At 42.6% G+C, this 21,692-nt stretch overlaps 1 protein-coding gene across 13 annotated transcripts in view; it reads right to left on the minus strand.

Moving 5' to 3' along the window:
* The window catches only part of FANCC (FA complementation group C), a 170,917-nt gene extending 149,895 nt beyond the window's left edge, over window positions 1–21,022 (minus strand). For 2 of the 13 annotated variants that reach the window (XM_075931816.1, XM_075931806.1), the window contains exons 1-3: window positions 20,864–21,021; window positions 3,034–3,202; window positions 1,373–1,457 (exon numbers count right to left, since the gene is read on the minus strand). In XM_075931816.1, the coding sequence (XP_075787931.1) occupies window positions 1,373–1,457; window positions 3,034–3,198 (250 nt within the window). In that variant the 5' untranslated portion in view covers window positions 3,199–3,202; window positions 20,864–21,021. Of the gene's footprint in view, window positions 1–1,372; window positions 1,458–3,033; window positions 3,203–8,481; window positions 8,818–15,790; window positions 15,846–20,688; window positions 20,841–20,863 lie in introns of those variants that run through there. The other 11 variants (XM_075931818.1, XM_075931810.1, XM_075931807.1 and 8 more) reach the window with 11 other exon arrangements.
* Window positions 21,023–21,692: the final 670 nt, after the last annotated feature.

Genomic DNA, 21,692 nt, shown 5'->3' on the forward strand with positions numbered 1-21,692 from the left:
TTTTGCTGAAACAAACTAACACAGCTACCTCTGAAAGCTGTCAATGTGGGGACAATTGAAATCCCCCATTATTGAGGGTATGATTCAGTCACAAGTATTCTTAAAGTCATAGATGGATCAAGGACAATAAGAAAAATTCATGGTTCCATCCATGAATTACACTATAAATACCTCTACGTATTGGGGGAGGGGATGCTCTAGGAGACCAGTGCTAGGGGGCATGTGGCCAGTGGCACCAGCTTCCAAGGTTCACCTAGCAGTGGCTGTTTCAGCTGTCCTAGGGGACTGCTGTAAGAAGCTGCTGAGCAGTGGCTACTTAGCTGGCCCCCAGAGGCAAACAGCAGCCAGTGCAGCTGACTACAGAACTGCCTAAGCAACTGGCTACAGAACTGCTCCAGTAGTGTCTGACGTGGCTATCCCTAAGGTGGAGCCCGCTGCTTGAGCAGCCCTTGGATCAGCCACACTGGGCACTGAAGAAGTCACAGAGGTTGCGGGAAGTCACGGAATCAGTGCCCTTTGTGACATATACAAAAAACTACACTTTAAGGATTTTTTTATAGTCTCCCTAATCTCTCTGACCATTTCACAATCACTATCCACATCCTGATAAGGTGGTCAAGTATTATATCCCTATTGCCATATTTTTATTATTCAAGCACTGAATTACTATCCATAGAGAGCACATGATATATATATAGCTTTCACCCATCTGAAGAAAGGGCAGTGCCAACAACAGACAGTTGCTATGAAGAGATTTTACATTTCCCCCAAGATCTCTGGGAATAGTGGAAAAAGTCTAAGCAGAAACTGTACAAAGGAATTTTAAGTAATTGCTAGGAGGAGAGGTTAGAGTCTTAAATAACATTTTCAGCCAGGAAGAATTCATTCAAGTACTTTAGAGAAGGTTCTGGGAAAAAGAAAGAGGCAGGTCATTACTGAGACCCGTTACCTTCCACATGTCTTGAAAAACCTCTCACTTATTCAAGGGAAGACGGAACAGATGGATTTTAGAACAGAGGTAAGATTGTAGAACAATTACTATTGCTTTGAATCAATAAAAATTCACAACAAATTATGTACATTTCCATGTTTTTATGGAGATATAGCTATCTCATAGAACTGGAAGGGACCTTGAGAGATCATCAAGTCCAGTCCCCTGCCCTTATGGCAGGACCAAGTACCATCCCTGCAGATTTGCCCCAAATCCCTAGGTGGCCCCCTCAAGGACTGAACTCACAACCCTGGTTTTAGCAGGCCAATGCTCAAACCACTGAGCTATCCCTCCCTCCTCAAATTGCCACAGTATATGCCTAGAAATTAAAAAAAAAATTGAAAGGGAAATTGTTGCAGAAAACTAGTTTCAAGAGCTTACCATATCCTACAACAAAGGGATTCCAACAAAGCCTTCCTAGTAGTTGACCAATTAAAGGGAATCTCTGAATTGCTGTAGTAGAGTTCTGTAAACAAAAACAATGTATTGAAGACCAAAAATGTGTGATTATAATTACCTAGATAACTGTAAATTATATTATTGTTTTGCTAAAGGTACACATTAAGGAGAAGTCCTTCAAATATTTAATAAAAGCAAATCTTTCAGGCCAGAACTGAAACTTAATACTTCATCAAGGTTAGCTAAAGCTAAGCAATATTTCCCTTAGGGCAGTGTTTAATTACATTAGAAAATTAACTTCATTTTCCTCATGTGGAGTAGTCAGGAAAATCTATAATATTTGTAAGTAACATAAACTACCTGGTAGTAAAATACAATTAATATAATTTGTTTATCCCTACAGTTTTCTTACATTATACAATGGAATTTGTGAAGAAATTAAAAGAAGCTATTGAATAAAGATAAGTACTGTATCTACATATTTTACTACTCCTGCTTACAGCATTAGAAATGACATCATAACATGTCAGTCACAACATAAAATTTAACAGACACTAACCTACCAAAAAAACAAGGAACAGTCAACAAAATAGAAAGCAGCTTCACTATAAAAAGTAGTAGATAGCAGGGTTTATATAGACTCTTATGCAATCAGGCTTATTTTTCAGTATTTGTAGCTTTACTGTCTAATAAATGAATGCTTTTAAAAATGGTAGTGTGCTGAGATAATGTGTAAGTAGCAGAAACAATAACCGTCTCCTGCTGCTGCAATAAATTCCTCAGATTAAGGCTGTTCCTAGACTTGCTGGGGCCATATAGAAGGTCCGTTTGAGGCTAAACCTCAGAAATTACTCAAAGTAGCAATATTAAAAAAAGATATTATTATTATTATTTTCATTTAAAATAATATCTGTTCTTAAAATGTGCATTCACACACACAAATTCTCAGTACTCAAAAATTATTTCGAAAATTTGCACTTAAACTTGATAAAAAAATCAATACCTTCTTTTTTGTTAATCTTTTCATGGGTGAAGAATATTTTAACCTCACAATTTGATACTGTTTTATTGAAAACTGCTATAACGCAAAAGTTATATGAAAAAACCACCTACTTCACCTGACTTCATTTAAAAAAGCAAAATAAATACAATACTCAAATCCTAACCAGAATAGTTAGTAACATTTGCCAATAATCTGACCATAATGCTGGAAATCACTATATATCCCACAGCACTGGGTTTAGCATGTCAACACACTCTTTAGGATTTAAGGGATCAGTTACAATTTTGCATGTAAAGGCCTTTAAATAATCCAATTTATGACCTGACAACAAGAATCAAATTTGTGTTTATTTTAAAGAGTTTTAAAAAGAGTCTACTTGATTGGCTAGGAAATCTCATGTGACAACATAACCAATCAAGAAAAAGCACCTTTCACAATAAATCAGGAACACAGGAAACACATTCCTGTTTGTATTACCTGTGGCTGTTTCCCCAATTTGCCTCTCTGATCCAGCAATACATTAGGGTAAATACCACAAGCCTCTCTGCTACCATTCACTTTCTGATTTTGTCGAAATATGGGGTGCAGATTGTTTGAGGCAGTCTTCAAAACAGTTCATTCTTCCAGCTAAATTACTTACCATATGTTTCAAGGATTCATAAATCTGCTGTAGAAACTCCTGTAATTTAGGCAAGTGAAGGCAGACATCTTGCTGGGATTCCAAAGTAGTGGTTTGACCCCACTGAACAGCCTTATCCAGCCAATATTCAAAGCTCAATTTAAGACCAGCAGTATCTTGGGTCATCCTGCTAAAAAAGATTATAACCATAATCAGAGGTATCTAAACATACAATGTGAAGGGGGGAAGTTTGCTAATTTCCTCCCACTTCACAGATAAGATGTTAAGAGAATTTTTTTTTTTTTTGGTCTATAGATGTTCCATAAAACAGTAAAGGGTTTTCTGTAGTAATAGAAAGATAAAATAATGACTCCTTTATGTCAAAGTAGCAGTGATGAATCAGCAGTAAGATACATTACCCAGTTGGGGCTCAGATTTTTACTATTTGATGAATTTGCAATCACCAATATTTCATTCAAAAAAGCAGTAAAACAACGTGGGTGAGTGTGTATACAAATGCATCTGTGCTGTGTGCAATGTGTTATTTATGAAACTTCATTTCCTGTTACATCTAGTATCTTATAAAAATATATAATAAAAATCTTGATATATTCTCACATTGTCATAAAAAGAAAAATCTAAAGTACAGGCAGTCTCCGAGTTACGCGGATCCGAATTATGTCGGATCCGCAGTTACGAACGGGGTTTGCTGCCCGTCTCCCTGGTCTGCTGGAGACGTCTGGGCTGTCCACTGCCCGCGTGCTCTGCGGCTTTGCTCCACGTCTCCCCAGACCAGGGAGACGGGGAGCAAAGCCGGGGAGCACGCGGGCAGCCCAGACGCGCCACGGCTGTCCCGCTGCCAGCGTCCTCAGAGGCTTTGCTCCCCGTCTCCCTGGTCTCCAGCAGACCAGGGAGACGCGGAGCAAAGCCGCGGAAGACCCAAGCGGCGGGACCACGGTGCGTCTCGGTCCCCGCCCGCGTCTCCCTGGTCTGCTGGGGGGGCGGGGGCGCAGCTAGTACCCCCCCCCCCCCAGCAGTCCAGGCTTTTCCCCGGACGCCTGTGGTAGAGCAGCTGGGGCGCTGCCAGTTGGTCACATAGCGCAGCTCTGGGCGCGACTGGACCAACCCGGCAGCACCCCAGCTGCTCTGCCCCAGGCGTCCTGATTCAGCCGCTGCTGGTCAGTTTCAGCAGCGGCTGAATCAGGACGCCTGGGGCAGAGCAGCTGGGGTGCTAGTGGATTGGTCCAGTAGCGCCGAGGAGCGGCCGCGCTACTGGACCAACCCAGCAGCACCCCAGCTGCTCTGCCCCAGGCGTCCCCAAGTCAGCCGCTGCTGAAACTGACCAGCGCTGACTACAGGAAGCCCCAGGCAGAGTTGCTCTGCCCCGGGCTTCCTGGAATCAGCCACTGATCAGTTTCAGCAGCAGCTGACTTGGGGATGCCTGGGGTTCTTAAATTGAATCTGTATGTAGGTCGGAACTGGTGTCCAGATTCAGCCTGTTGAAACTGATCAGAGGCTGATTCCAGGAAGCCCGGGGCAGAGCAACTCTGCCTCAGGCTTCCTGTAGTCAGCCGCTGGTCAGTTTCAGCACCAGCTGAATCTGGACGCCAGTTCCGACTTACATACAGATTCAACTTAAGAACAAACCTACAGTCCCTATCTTGTACGTAATCCAGGGACTGCCTGTATATCCTGTTTTTAAATTAGTACAGGTTGGACCTCCCTGGTCTGGCACCCTCGGGACTGAACCAGTCCTGGATGAGGGATTTTGCCGGACCTAGCTATGGCCTGGCTGCCAGCCTCCCAGCCAGCTCCCCACTGCCACAGGCACCTCTGCACACAGGGCTCCTGATCCCCATTGCCTCCCAGTCCCCCTGAGCAGTTCTGTGGCTGAAGTTCAGTTATGCCGCCGAGCAGCAGCCCCGCTACTAGACGCCTCCCAGCCACTCCAGGTAGCTTCAGGACTGCTGGGCTTCTTGTTGTGCCACCAGGTGACAGCCCCATTCCCAGACTTCCAGCCCTGCTGCCGAGCTCCTGACCCTGCCATCAGGAAACCCTACTGCCTTCCATGCAGAGCTGAAACAGAGGTAGGTCCTGGACCCAGCATGAGCCAGGACTGAGCTGAGCAGTCTGTCCACCCAACTTCCAATACACTTTAAATGCAGAGCCACAGCAGGGTAGGTCCCGGACCCATCACAAGCCAGGACTGAGCCAGGCTGCTGGCCAGCCTGTTAAAAAATTTACTGGCAGGGAGGGGAGGGAAATGTATGTAGTCTATAGCATTAACCTATAAGTTTTTGCTTATCAGTTAATCGACTATTCTATTACATCCCTAATCTACCTCCAAATTTACTTGCCCTTCATATTCCCACTAGTCTGCTAACCATCTCATTCTTTCTCTGCTGCCTGCCCCTCAGTCTCTCCCTGAGCCTTCTAGCATTTTTTTCAGTTCTTTAGTTACCTAACTCACTCCTATTTTGTGTTCTCTTTCCTGACCATTAGCGTCATTCAACGCACCTCTACATTTTCCTACCACCACTTGGCCCTCATATACAGCCGTCTGGCTGCAGCCCTATTGGAAACATAGGAGATATCATCCATCTTTGTAGGTAGAAGCCTCAGTTTTATCTATAAAGAATAAGGGGACATGGTAAGACATCTCGAGAGCACTCTGTGGTTTAGTTCCATTGTGAGTAATGGGAAGTGGTGAATATATTGGTTAATGGCAAAACTTCAAACACTGGTAAGCAGAAATGAAAAATGTCAGGTGTCTTTTCTCTCCTCCCAGCCCCTCTACCTCCAGCTGCCAGTGACCTTTTGTCTCCCCCCAGCCCATCCTCCCCATCTGGCTGCCAGGGGCCTTTTCTCTCCCGCACCTCCCTCCAGACAGCAGGAGCCTTTTCTGTCTCTCTCCCCTAACCCTGCAATCAAGGGCTGGGGAAGGGGGAGACTAGCAATATTCAGACAACGTAGAGGATTCCCATGTGCTAGCAGGCAAGATAGCTGATCCCCAGCCCTGCTGGCCACTCCCTTGATGGTATGGGTTTCCTTAGTGGACACTCTGCACTCTCCCCTGCAGACTTGCTGCCCCCCAGTGGCCTCTCTCAGTATCATGTCCCTCTGCACAGCCCCTTCCTTTCCATGTTATGAAAAACAGCCCCTTTCCCACCACTTCCTGTTGTCTTGGCATAAAGCAAAGTCAGGGTTTGGTTAAGTTAGAAGAAGAGGAAGCTGTACACCAAATTTGGTAGCCCTAGCTCTCAGAGTTTAGGAGGCATCCTTGAACAACTGGACTCAGACAAATACACAGATGCACAAATCTCTAAAATAATGTAAATATTAAAAAGGTAATGATATTTAATAAGAATGTCTCTGGGGGAAATACACACTATAACAGTTAGCTACATCTGGATGTATGATTGTTGGGAATAAATTAATAAGACTATCCATAGTTCAATTGGTGAAATTCATCCTAGTAAAGAACGCTATATAATCCTGTTTAAAATAAGCCTTGCTACCAAAGTGGCTGTTCAGGAGAATCCTCTACGTTGTCTGAATATTGCAAAGAGGGTTTTTGTTTCAATAGCATATAGGCTCAAACAGAGGGATAATGACAGAAGAAATACAGGATTCATATTTACATAGAACCAAAGTTTATATACATTGCACTGATGGGCTGCAGTCATTGTTCCAGTACATAAACTGGTGTTGGATGGGTTGGGCAATAATTTTCGCAGGTGGAGGCACTTAATGAATTTTGGTACTTCATAGGCCAGCTCTACCCCTGGAAGAGGAGGGTCTGGGGCACAGCTTCCCCCAAAAATTGTGTGGACCAAAGTCTTTGAATTATAAAACACAGTAACGGGTTCATGGCTCTGCCGCTACCATGTTGCCTGGCAGCCACTTGGGATAGCTGCGGATATTTAAAAGGCTCTCCGCTCTGGCTCCTACCAGGAGACATTTAAATAGAATCCTGCTGCCTGAGATACCGCCTGGAAATTCGGTGGCATGGTCAGTGGGATATAAATAGAAAGCAGCCATATGCAGTTTGCAGGCTGGATCAAAGTGCTAGGTGGGTCGGATCAAGCCCCCGGGCCGCATCTTGCCCAGCCCTGGAGTAGGAGCTACAAGAGGGGCAGCGGGGCTGCACAGCAACCTTCTACCCCTGCCCCAAAACAGGGAGTGAATTTATCTTGTCTTTTCATATACCCTTCACCAAATTTGAAAAAACTATATCGTTGACTATGAAAAGCCCCTGCTGTAAATTGCTATACAGATCAAATGACTTATTTGAGTTTACTTACGCTCCGCTACTCATTGTCCAGAAGTGGGTCTGCCCCACAAAAGCTCATCACCTAATAAACCATCTTGTTAGTCTTTAAAGTGCTACATGACTGCTTTTTTTAAAATTTTGTCCAGATACAGGCACTCAGACATAATTTTTAGTAAAGCACCTAAACAAGTCCGTAACTCCATTCCTGTTCAAAAGGATGCTTAACCTTTACGCATGTTTATATGTTTTGCTCAATCACAGCCTTGATTCTTCCAGATTGTCACCAAAGAACATGTGTTAGCTGAAAATTATATATTCATCTATTCTATCTGGAGCATTCCTCAATTTTTGCTTTCTTCAGAGAACTAAAACTTTCTTAGTCAAACAGTAACATTTTTAAACTATGGAATCTAGTCTTACAAAGGACACTTTTCATGAATTATCCTGAACTTTTGATTTAGCTATCTTTTGGAGATATGCCATAAAATTGAAAAAAAAATAGCAAATGCAAAAATACAAAGTACACACACAGAATATTTACTTGATATATCACTTCAAACTCAAACTCTTCCACACATTGCCTAAACTGATTAATAAAAACACACTTGACTACTAGTCTTGTAATACAAAATAAAATAACCAAATATAAGGACTATCTAAATGAAAAAGATTGCTAACAAAATTTTACAGGTTGAACCTCTCTAATCCAGCACCCTCGGGACCTGGTCAGTGCGGAAGCACATTTCCACTGCTTAGTACACCCTTAGAAGACATTTAGAGGTAAATTAGTGCTAAATAACAGCACAGAACACTGAGAGACCACTTACAGACCAGTGACTGTAAACAAACTTTATGGGATGGTGGGAAACTTGACCACACTCATGATAAATGGACATCCACCTAACTAAAAACATGGATGTTGCTGGACCAGAGACTGCTGGACTAGAGAGGCTCAACCTGTACACTGAAAATTCCTCTTGGATAATTTGTTCTCTCCCTCACCCTACACATACAACAGGTTTGTTCTCCAGTTTATTTTCAGAGTCAGTAGACTTTTTTAATTTAAAAGATTTGCTGTTATAGGCTAGCACTCCACTTCTGCTCTGACAGCCACACTCAAAACCCAATCCTGCCTTTCCATTTGACACTGATTCAGAATTTAGAAAACCAATATGTTATCATTTAGTATGATTCACCTTAAATTACTCTCTCCCCCATATGGAAGGGAAAATAAATCCTTGATCCTCCTGCCTCAGAACCTCCCAGTAGAATTCCTGTTGTTCTTCACTTCCAGGCAGCGAGGAGCCCTGTGGAGCTTAGGCATGGGGTATTTGTTACATCCTTCAGAGACTGTGGGCAGCATTTCTAACAAGGAATGGATTAGCTTTATTCTGTTGAGTGAGCTATCTGGATTAGTGTCTGAAATGTAACATTTTAGTCAATAACTTTTGTTACCAGATTCTCAGGCACAGCTCCACATGTATACCAGAACGTTCCACTTTAAGCGCTAACAGACTTACTGCTAGAATACATCTGTTACGTACCACATCCAAAACATACAGGTACAAACTACAACATGAAAATCTGAATCCATGACTGGAAAAGTACATTAACATAAAATTAACTTGTCTTGAGAACTAAAGAGCATCAAAATCTCCAAGAACATATCAAACTAGTTTTCTTAAATGGATTCTTGCCTTAACTATGTTTTCCCTTAGGCCTAAACATAAAAACGAAAACAAAACAAAAAACAGAACAAAAACTTACAAAACTCTGTATAAAGATTATTCATCAAGTATAAATCAATATACTTGGGAAACCTATACACTGACATGGTATCATCTGAACAACACGGACTGTTGAATTTATATGCCTCCCAGCAGTTCAAAATGATATAGACCCTGTACTATTAAAGGATGACATAAATTGTTTACCTGGTCGGCTAGAATAGGCATGTAGTATCTACCAAAGATTTCTAGCAGAGTAATTTCTATGAAGGAACTTTTATAGATCCCACTATCTTCAGATCTGTCTTTCACTGGCTGCTGAGAGTGTCACTTCTCACCAAAACATTACTGAAAATGAGCTAAGATACCATACAGCAGCAAATGCAAACAGTTATTTTTTAAAGAGCAGTTTCCTTTAAAAAGTTGAGGCTTTTTTAATAAATAGGAGAATTTCTAAGATACTATTTAAGTACATTATTTCATATTATAGCATCAGAGTGTTACAAATAAATTAGGTGGAATCACCTAGTCAAAAATCCAACAAAAACTTTAATTCAGCATCTCCCAGTGCCTGCTTCTCCTGCAATGGTGATAAGTAACACTAAACTTGATTCACTTTCTTTTACTCCAGCTTCTCTCAAACACCTGCTCATTGGGAGAAAGAAACCAATTACATTATCTATATTACAGTAGCAGCCAGAGACCCCAAATAGGATCATAAGTCCCCATTATTCTAGCTGAATATATAAAGACAGCCCCTGTTCCAAAGAACAGCATATCTTCAAAGTCTGAAAAACGGTAATTCTTATTTGTTTTGTTACCACTCTGATAGGTATTAAAAGAATGCTAAGCATCGCAGTATGATGTTTCATGTTATAAAACCATTTTATAATGGCACAATATTACATTATTGGCCCTTTGTACCATCCAGCTGAGAATGATTTAACAGCCATAATAATCACATTAATTTAAAACAGTGAGAGACTATATGATCCTGAAAATCACAAAGAGACAATGATTTTAATAACAGGCCACAAATTTAATGTCTTACAGCTGACAAATATGTTTTAACTATCTCCAGAACAAAAAATATGATTAGCACAAAATACAGAGTCTACTCATTATATTATGCTCCAACACTTCAGTTAGCCTATAAGGTGCCACAGGACTCCTCGCCGCTTTTGCAGATTCAGACTAACACGGCTACCCCTCTGATACTCATTATATTGTTTTTCTATACCAAATATCCCATATCGCCTTGACTGCTTTATATTTTTCTTGCAAATATATTTTTCTTCTCATTCTGACAGTCTTTCTTTCAGGTTCTTAGGTTAGGATAATATATCATTAGTTAAGAGTAATATCTGAGGGAGTCTTAATTCAGTGCTTAAAATATTTATTGTTTGTATTATGGTAGAACTTATTTAGAATCACATATTTCAAGGCATGTGATCATCTAGACTTCTGTATAACACCGGAAACAAAACTTTCACAAAATAATTACAAGAAGAATCTTGATTTAAAAATTGATGGTGACTGAGAACCCCCCACTGTAAGTTGTTCCAATGGTTAATTAACCCCATCAAAAATGCATGCCTTTTTTTCAAGTCTGAATTTTTCAAGCTTCAACAACTGAATCATGTAATATTTTTCTTTTCCAGATTAAAAAGTATAAATGCTCCCCACTTAGATATTATAGACTATAATAAAAGTTACCTCCTTATCTTTCTCTTTGTTAAAAAGTTGAGCAATTTGAGTGTATCCTTTACTCATTTTCATGGCTCTTCACTGAACCTTCTCCAATTTATCAATGTTCTCCTTGAATTGTGGGCACCAGAATGGGAGACACAGTTTTCCATCAGCAGTTGTCATCAGTTGTTTCACCAAATAGAGAAGTAAAATTAACTCTCTATTCGTACTTGGGATTCTAGTTATGTATCTCTTGTGATGTTGTTAGCTCTTTTGATCACTGTACTGCTCTGTATTGCTCATGTTCAGTTGATTAGTCATCATGATTCCAAAAGCTTTTTCAGAGTCACTGCTTCCCAGGACAAGGTCCCCCAACATTTGAATATGGCCTGCATTTACCTATATTAAAACATATATTTTTGCTTGTACCCAACTTACCAATCAACTCAAAAATGCTCTGTGGCAGTGATTAGTCTTCTTTATTAATTACCATTTCCTAAACTTGTGTCATCTGAAACTTCAGTGATAATTTTATGTTTCCTTCCAGATTATTGACAAAAAAATGTTGAATACCTTAGGGTCAAGAACTTACCACTAAAGAACTCCACTAGAAACACCCACTCCCCATTCAATGGTGATTCCTTATTTACAATATCAGAGCTGTTTCCCACTCTGGCACTCAAGAGACCTAAATACCTTGCTTCTATAGGCTCTGCTTACAAAAACTCCCCTGGCTGTGGGAGATATGTACTTGATAGCGGCGGCCTTAAATAAAATCCTGAAAACCAGGAAGAAACACTTGAACTTCTTCCCATGGGGTACTCCAAGCTCTTTTGCCACAAGAGAGCTTGAAAAAAGAAAAAAACAACAACAAACTGTGTTTCTGATAGCTGACCTCTCAGGCTAGGCAGGCGCACGCACACACACATCCCTCCGGATACCTTTCAGGACACAAGAATCAAATCATCACCTTAAAAAGGGTGATTTCATTAACAAAACAAAAAGGTATACTTGATAAAGCATATTTAGTTGCTACTGTTAATGATACAGAGCAACTGAGGAGAGAGCAGATTAAAACACAGAGGAAAAAAATGGTATTTCTGGGCACAGCTTAGGTACAGTGAATGAGAGTAGGGAGGCACATGGATTTCACACAGAGACGTTTAACCAAACAGCAAAATAAAGAAAAATAACCTGATCACGACTAAGTAAACATTTTCCCTCTACTCAGCAATCCATACTGATCCATATTTCAAAGCCTAGACTATCCCCATGCCCAATATTTCTTGTAGGCATGGTAATTCTGTTTGATTATTTCATCTTGCTTCCTCCAGCTCCTAACTTAAAACTCCCAAAGAGAGACAGCCAGGTATATATTTACATTTCAACACTGTATTCTATTGGTTCTTCTGGCTTCCTGCCAACACCCTTAGCTACCCAACTTTAATCCTTTACTCTCCAAGTGCTGGTCAGCATTCCTCCTATCCATCATAACAACTATATTTTGAGATCTGTGCCAGTTTTTAATTCATTTAATGTGTGCCATTATTAATATCGTTCTAGTTTTTTTTAATCAAAACTGTATGCGTTACCAACTCAAATGCCTTCTGGAAGTCTCAGTATATTACATCAACACTATTACCTATATCAGCCAATCTTGTAATCTCATCAAAAATATAAATTTAGTTTGACAGACTATATTTTCCTATTTTCCATGCTGATTGGCATTAATTTTATAATCCTCCTTTAATTCATTACTGAGTCCTGGATCAGTCACTCCATTATTTTGCTTAGGATTGATGTCAGACTGACATGCAACACATACCCAGGTCATCCTGTTTACCTTTTCAAAATATGGCAAAACATTAGCTTTCTTTCAACTTTCTGGAAATGCCCTGTGCTCTAAGACTTATTCAAAATCAATATTAATAGTCCAGTGAGAGCATCAGACAACCCTTTTAAAACACCTGGATGCAAGTAAAAAATGTCTAACATTAGTGGTTGCTGTTTAACATCCTTATATTAATGGAATGGAAAGAGAATTATCATATGATTGTTCCTAACATACTTTAAAAATTCCTTTTGGTCCTTAATTTTGCTGTCCATAAATTTTTCTGTGTATTCCTTTGATTTTTTTTATCAATTTTTTTAACATTTCCTTGCTTTTGACATATTCGTTACTATCAGTTTTCCCTTTCTTTCATTTTCTTCTTTGAAAGTGACTTTTTGGGCAGCTCATAAAGTGTTTTTAAACAATTCCCCATTATGAGTCATATTTTTCCAGTTATATTTTTCCTTCCAGCTGATCTGATTCATAATTGTATTCAGCTTTGTGAAATTGGCCCTTTTAAAGCAACAACTATGTATATATAGGGGATGTTAACTAATGTGTATTTGTGTAAACATGTAACCGCTGGATTTTTTAGCAGTTACGCATTTAAATGTGGGGGGTGCAGCTCTCTGTGAGCACCAGCTCCCAACTTCTTCCTGCTACAGCCTCTGATAAAGAGGTAGCAGCACAGAAACAGGTGGTTCTACAGGAGCCAATATGCATGGGGATCCAGCTTGAAAGCCATCTTCCAGTGCGTGCCATCTTTCGCCTGCCCTGCCCCACCGCCTCCAGCAGCAAAGCCTCCTTCTCGGCTGTGGAGCCGGCAGTGAAACCACTTTCCTGGGGTTGAAGCCAGCAGCCTTTGCCCTCTTAACTTCACAATCGGGGAGGCAGCTTCACTGCAGCAAAGAAGTCTTCTCCCCAGGAGCAAAGCAGGCAACCCTTGCCTGCCCAGCTGCTGTGAAGGCCACTTTTCTGAGTGTAACCAACACCGTTAACTGAAAGGCAGTGTGTGTGTGTGTGGTTAAATCAGTTAAATGGCTAGTCATTTACATTCAGACACCCCTACCTTTCACTGTGACCTCCCACCTGCCAGAGCCTATTCTTGCTACTAGAATCTTCCAATGCAGCAGGAAAAGGTATGGAAATGCAGAGATATGCGTAGGATATATACCATAAGATTTTGATATGTCTGTACTCATTTAAGTAGTGACACACTTAAATGACTTTATGCAGTTATTTATATTATATTATGCTAAGTGTATAGGATCTGTATTCTACACACCACAATAAGTGACCTACCATCTGAGGCTTAAGCAAATGAGTATTTCTTCAGGTTATTTAAGGAATAAATTAGGAATGTAAGGAATGAAGGCTGTGGGAGGCAGCAGCACAGAAAGGGGGGTAGGCAGCTCCACAGGAACCAGAATGTGTGAGGAGTTGGCTCCCCATATGTACCAGCTCCCATTTCCCACACACACATGCTGCTGTCTCTAATACAGAGGCAGTAGCCTGGGGGAGAGGGTTGTGCGTAACCAGGAAAGTTAACTGATGAGCCCAGGTTCATCAGTTAACTGTGTACATGAGTACACATTCACATCCCTACCCAGAATTAGTGTTTTGGTATCATAAGACTTCTGAATCGCTGACACATGCTTGTGTTTGAGATCAGAATTCCTAACGCGCTATCATAAGTATTGGATTTTTGTTTCTCTATTATGGCAATGTTCATCTTCTCTTAACATTCTTCTAATACGAGATCTGGCATTCCTTCACAGCCCAGACCTGAGTGACTTCCTGTCTGTCTTGAATCCAAGAGTCGCCAGGAATCATTATCATCATTCTAGGTTTGCTTCAGTTTTATATCTGTACAAAACAGACCAGTGGATACAAATTTTGTATCTAGAACCCTGCAAATCTGCATCTATCAGCTTTATATCTGTGGGTATCCGCAACCGCAGCATATGGCAGGGCTCTTCCAATAATGAAAAACCTTTTTCATTCACCTGCAGTACTACATCATTAAAAATATAAAATGCAAATGATATTCTCTCTACATTAAACATTCCTCTGAAGACTAAGGGGGCAGCCATGTTAGTCTGTAACTTTAAAAGCAACGAGTAGTCTTATGGCACCTTAGAAACCAACACATACACTATATATATATATATATAGTGTATCATGAGCTTTCATGGGCAAAACCCACTTCCTTCTTTTTCTGTTTTAAATTGTGAGGGTCCCCCCCTTTTCTCTCCACTCTGCTCATATGAGGGAGACTCAAGGTGAAGGGGGAAGTACCTGTCAATTGTTGTGTCAGTGCTAATGAGTGGGCTGGAAGTGTCCCATACTTAGCTTTTGATGTCAACTGAGTGTTGAATGTAAGGAAAGCAGGATTTATCATGGGTCATCCAGTTCAGATCTTTGTTCAAGGCAGTAGAGACAGTGTCAAATTTGCATGTGAAGGCTAATTCCACACTCTGTAGTTGGCTTTTGAAATTCCTTTGTAGAAGAATGGCTACTTTTAAATCCATTAATGAGTGCCCAAGTAGGTTAAAATGTTCCCCTACAGGTTTCTGTGTATTACCATTTCTGATATCTGACTTGTGTCTGTTTATCCATTGTTGTAGAGACTGTCTAGGGGCTTGAGGATGTGAGGGGCTCAGGGTTGGGGGAGGGTGCTAGAAACAGGGTAAGGGGTTGTGGGCTCATCATGGGGGCAGAAGTCAGAGCAGCAGGGGGGAGGAGTCAAGGAAGGGGGTTGGGCATGTAGGGACTCAGGGCAGGGGGTAAGGTGCAGGAGTCAGGGTGGGGGACTGGGAGATGTGGGGAATACAGGAGTCAGGGTAGGGAGCTGGGAAAGGCTCCCTGCAGCTGCGGGGCCAACACTGGCTGGCTACCTTCCAGTGGCTCTCTGGTGCCCACGACAGTGGGGGCAGCACTGCATAACCAGCGTCAGCTGCACTGCCCAACAATGCTCCCTTCCCCTCCTCCACCTCTCCCCGCTGTACAACACTGGGCCTGAGAGTGGAAGGAGTGGATTGGGCCACAGCTATGGGTCATGGGAACCAACATGAAGGTGAGTCTTACAGATGTGCCTGCCAACCTGTGATAATGCTGCAGTATAAATGTGCCTGCTAGCAGACCCCTCCTTTAGTGCTTTATGAGAAACAATTGCATTTCAGGCATATCCCATTTTCCAGGCACAACCAAACCCTTACTCTGCTTTAAGTTACTATAAGAAGTGGTCCTAGCTCTTACCATTTAGGAGGCGTTCTTTAACAGACTCAGAAATGGAGGGACGCACACAGACGCACAAACTCTCTCAACTATATAGTAGATTCTGTAATGTGATTACAGGTGTGAAAGTTGGCAATTAATATGTCTTTAATGAGAACCAAACAGGCAAAAAGTTCTTGCATTTCTTTAAATCAAAAGCAGATTAGTCAATTTTTGAGGTAAAAAGATGAGAGCGATGTGGAGGATTTTCTACCAGGTTAAACCACACATCAATTTTCAGGAATTTTTATTCCAAAATCAGGAGAGAATGAAATTATGGATTTTAATTACATATTATCACTGTCTTTATTATAGCAACATTAAAATTAATGACTGTCACACTTATGCCAACACATATAATGCAGAGGTTTTATTGTGAAAAATAGGTCTGGAAATACCCTCTTCAGTAAAATGTAAACTGTTTAATTTGAGATTTTACTCGATTTATTACAGCTGTTCTACTATTTATAAAATATAATCAGGTCTTTACAGTCTGGCATTCTTTAACACTTTTTTAAATCAGATTGGTACAAAACAGGCTGTACTGATCAACAGGAATTTGATTCTATACAACTACAAGTTTTCTAAGATTAAAGGGTTTTATTTTGAACTAGTAACATACAACAAATGTAGCTAAGGGGAATTTGATGTATGTATAATCATTTTCAAGAGACTGGGACCACAAAACCAATTTAATGGATGATTCAGTATAAGAAAAAATGTTACTAGAGCTACAAATCAGAAACACCATCTTCTAAATAAGTACTCTGCCATAAACATAACAGCTCTATAATTGTACTGAAACACTAAAAGCACACTCCGAGAAAAGGAAAGATATTATGGAATAAGAGAAAATAGACAAGAGAATTATGGAAGAGATGAAATGTAAAGAAAAATAGTGAAAACAGATGTGCAACTTAGGGAATAGAAATCTTGATTTTCTTTTCCAAAAATCACAAGATATTATCACTAGGAATATCCCCATTGGAGGTAACATTAGGGGTTATATCCACTTTACAAATGAACCACTAGAGGGCAGGAATTTAGGAAGTCTATTTCTATCCAAAACATGACAGTGGTGAACAAATGTTGCCCCATGCATTACATAAAGATGGATGGGGAACAATGAGACAGCGGGAAGGGGGAGAGGAGAGAACCAAAAAGACAGGATGACAGACAGGAACAGAAAAGAGAGAGTTTACAAGACAATGATTTTCATAAGCCTGTCACTAGCTTTAAAGAGTCCCCAGTTTATCCGAAATACAACTTGTCATCATAATGTCGTAAAAGTGTCATCCCACAGATATAGGAAAGTGGCAACCTTTACATAAAGAAAGCAAAATATGGGTTAAAAAGTACATAGAAAATTGATCCTATGTAAAACAATGTCTTAAACAGTGAGGTTTTTACCTTCAGAAAAATAATGTGGGCATTTCTGAGGAGGCTGGAACAATAGAGAAGGTCTGAATCATCACCAGTAGAGAGGTAATGATATTATATTTCCTTGCTACCTATTTTTCACATTTTCTGGAAGGTGGATTTTTGAAATCACATCTACATTTGTGAATAAAAACCTCACTATTGGCTGCTTCTCTTGAAACTTCTTTTTCCTCCTTTTGAATCCCTCCATTAATTCCATGTCTCTATATTTGATGCAATAAACTGCTTATATTCATTTGCAATACCCTTCAAAGTCAATCCTCACCCTGCCAATCAAATATCATTTGCTCTTGAGCTGCCATTTCACTTCCCCTTATCTCATGATGCTAGCCCACTTGTTTGTTTTATTTTTGCTTTCTTCCATGTTACCTCTCATGCTTGGGGAAGGATTTCTCATAAAAATCTGTAAAGCTACCTCATTATTCACTTTCAACCCCCCCCCCCAAAAAAAACTATCATTATGCTTGCAATATATTTCATTAGGGATGTTCAATAGCATGTAATTGAATAGTTATGTAACCACATCAAGCTTTAGCAGTTACACTATATTCAATAGTCCCTAGGGGTGGGGCCAGCACCAGTGTGCTCCCAGCCCCACTCCCAGGCAGTCCCCTGCCATCCTGAACTGCTGCCTTTCTATCAGAGGCAGCAGCACGGGGTAGCAGATGGGAGCTGGTCCATGAGGGGAGCCAGTATAAAAACCAGCTTCCTGAGCAAACCAGTTTCCACCTGCCACCCCATGGTGCTGCCTCTGATAAGTGTCAGCAGTCTCCATCCGCTAGGGGTCCAAGCTGCCTTCAGAAGAACCTCTGTCCAGAGCAGGCCTACTCTGCTTTGTGGGATGCCGGAGCAGATTCTGTCTGCAGAGTGCCCAGGCCCGCCACAGAGAGAGGGTGCTTCACAGCAGCTTCCCCTTTCTCCCTTCACTGATACAGGGGCAGCAAGGGGCGGGGGAAATGTGCATAGTCAACAAGATTAACTGATTAACCTATAAGCATAGACTTATCATGTAGTTGTCTACATGTTCATATCCCTATAGTTAATAAGAATTGGTCTGCTGGTTTGTTGTGATCACAGCTGATTATGATGCTAAATACTATATTGTTGTCTCCTTGTACTCCTCTGCCTGTTATCTTGCTTTAGTCTTTACAAACTCATTGGGGCAGGCATCATTTGTGGTTGTTCTGTATTAGGCACTGTACATATAGTGGGGTTCTGATCCATGACTAGGGTTCCTAGACGCAACATAGAATTATAGTGCACACATCTCAAAATGTCAGCTTACATACCGAGAAAGTTGGGTTCAGATTGTGCTAGCCTAGGCATAACAAAGTTACAGGATATTTGTCCTCACCTCCATAAATCTTTTGAGTGGGTAGATGTATGCTAAGATTTTATGTTGTTGGCATAAGGCCTAAATCCATTTGCTATAAACTGTAAAATGAATTTATGATTCCCCCCTTGACACCTTAAATGGAGACTGGATGGTCAGGGCCATTACTAACAGATACAGACTTTCACTGCTGTATTGTGAATTCAGATCCAGTCTTTGTTGGTAATTGACCAAAACAGACAAGTTGTTTTCTGACTGTTGTGACCTATGTGAAATGAATATTTACATAGTCTCCTTACATTCCCTAGTATACACACATCAAAATTACAAAAGTCAACCCCATATTTGACAGTAATTGACCAACCTTGTTGGCTCTCTCAAAAAAAGTTCAATAACCAGGGCAAACTAACTTAATGTTCTCTCCGTTACAGAACAAGGATGCTACACGTCTGTTGTGTTTCAAGTAGAGATGTCAATGCATGGTCAACTACACAATTAACCCTGTCAACTACACACATTCCTCCCTCTGCATTAGAGGCAGCAAGTGGGAGAACGGGAGTCTGTGCACCTGAGGAGCTGTTTTTAAGCAGGCTCTCCACAAGCACCGCCCACTCTCCCACTCGGCATTGTTGCCTCTGATGCTTCTGCCTTTCAAGCAGACTTCCCGCAAGTGCCAGCTCCGCAGACCCACCTGCCCTCCTCCTTGTTGCCTCCTACAGAAGCAGTGAGGGTGGGCGGGCAGGAGCCGGGGGGAGCTGGCTTCAAAGCTGGGTCCCCCAGCACCAGCTCCACAGCCCCACCTCCTGCGCAGCTGCCTCTATCAGCCTCTGTCCGTGGGGAGCTCGGACACCTTCTCCAACAAACAGGCTGCTACTGCAGACGAACCTCTGTCTGTGGGAAGCTCGGACACCCCACCCCGCAGACAGCCTCTGTCCATGGGGAGCTCAGCCCCCGCGGACAGGGGCTGCTGCCATCCCACACTGGTGCCCCTGTAGCAGAGGCAGCAGCATGGGGCAGAAAGCAAGAGCCAGTCTGTGTGGGGATCTGGTTTTTAAACTGGATCTCTTGGTGGACCGACTCCTGACTGCCACCCCATACTGCTGTCTCTGATAAAGAGACAGAAATGCAGAGTAGCAGGGGGATACCCCAGGTGTGGGTCCAGGAATGCACTGGCTGCCAGTCCTGCCGCGCACTGGCTGCCAGTCCTGCCTTGGGTCCATCAAATGGTCATATAACCACTAAGATTTCATGCAGTTACACAACTGTTCAACTATGTGATATCTAACATCCCTGGTTTCAAGGTGAAATTAGGAAAGCTGTATGGCAAGCAATGTTTATTAAGGAATGTGAATTTATGGTAAAGTACCATGAGAAGAGTCACAGTTTAAAATCTTTCCATACAAGTTATGCAAACCACTACAAACATAAAACAAAATACATTCCTGCTATTGCTACAGATTTTGATAGTAACAAGAATGAATTTCATCTAATAACATCCTCCCTACTTTAGACCAAGTGTTAGCATTTTTCGTTTAAATGACTTTTACAATTAGCTTTGCTCCAGTCAAGCAGAAGACACCGAAGAAACTTAAATTATTGTTAGAAAGTGAGCACCTCCTGACACCATTAGCCCTCCCCTGGCTCCACCTCCCTCCCCCCCACACACGCACAGGGTCACGTTTCCCAAGAGGTGTAGAGATGTGACTCATGAACTATTCGGGTGTCAGCAAGCTGACGTGCAACGATTTCTAAGGGCACCGTCTCCTCGGTAGCCTGGCTAGTTTCAAGGGAGGGCGCAGCGGTGCCAGGCTTGCCGCACTGGGCGCGCGGCCCGTGTGTTACAGAGACCCCGCCCCCGCTCGGGGCGCCATACCCCAGGGGAAACAGGACGGCCCCAAACGCCCTCCCCAGCGCAAAGGGGCCAGCGGAGCCGCTGAAGCACAAGCCCCCAGGCTCCTCTCGCTCTCTGCGGGGGGGGCGGGCCGGTGCCGCGGGGGGGGGGGGGGCTCTGCTCCGGGTGCGAGCGCGGGCTGGGGGCTGCCCCCTCCCCGAACCAGGCAGCAGCAGCAGGGCCTCGCCGCGCCCCGAAGGGGCCCGCACCGCTCACCCTATGGCCCCGGGGCAGCCTCTGACCTCAACGGCCGGTACTGGGGAGGGAGGGGTGACTTCGGCCTCGTTCTCCCCGCCCGCGCGCGCGCTGTCGTGGCGACAGGGAGCTCCCAGCCCGACAATAGAAAACCCCAGGCCCTCCTCCAGCCCCGCCCTCCTCCTCCTCCTCTTACCCCGTGGCCGCCGGGCTCGTGCCGCCGGTTTGGAAATTTCGCGCGCCCTGTAACGCCACGCCCCCGTCTCCCCCGCGCGCCACTCAGCGGCTCCTCAGGCGCGTGCGCGCGGGCCGCTGCGGGCGGAGCTGCCTTGGGCTCTGAACCCCTGCAAAGGCAGCGGGACGGGGATGGGCGGCAGGTGGTGCCCGGAGGGTAGCGCTGGGGAGCGTAGGCGGGAAAGCAACAGGAGGGGCTGTTTTTAACAGAATATCCTTATGAGTTTAGAAAAACAATTGAGGCACTAACAGATTCATTTGGGCATAAGCTTCTGTAGCCAAAAAAATCACTTCTTGAGATGCAGCTGCAGACTAAAGGTGCAGCTACACACTCCCATAGCTGAAACGAGCTATGCGACTTGAGCTACACACTTGCATTATTTTGAGTTAATTTCGAAATAGCTTATATTGAAATTTGGTACTGTCTACACAGCACCAAAATTCCAAATAGAGCACTATTCCAGAACTTCCCTTACTCCTCGTGGAACGAGGTTTATAGGGATGTTGGAAAAGTGAGCCTGGTATATTTCAAAATAAAAGGTTTGCTCAAAAGACACAGAATAGTTATTTTTGGATACTTCCAGTATCCTGAAATAGCTCCGCAGTGTAGACATAGCCTAACACCTCTACCCCCAAGACTGCTTTAAAATCACCTTACTGACACTGGCTAGTTTGGCCAGGCAGCTCTAGGAGTGCTCTTGCTATAGTGGGCTGCAGTACTCCTTGAGAGAAACCGGCCGCACCCTTCCTGCATACCATTGCCTTTAGAAAAAGGGAAGGTGTGAAAAGGG

This window comes from Pelodiscus sinensis, chromosome 6, assembly GCF_049634645.1.
Source record: "Pelodiscus sinensis isolate JC-2024 chromosome 6, ASM4963464v1, whole genome shotgun sequence".
NCBI lineage: Eukaryota > Metazoa > Chordata > Testudines > Trionychidae > Pelodiscus > Pelodiscus sinensis.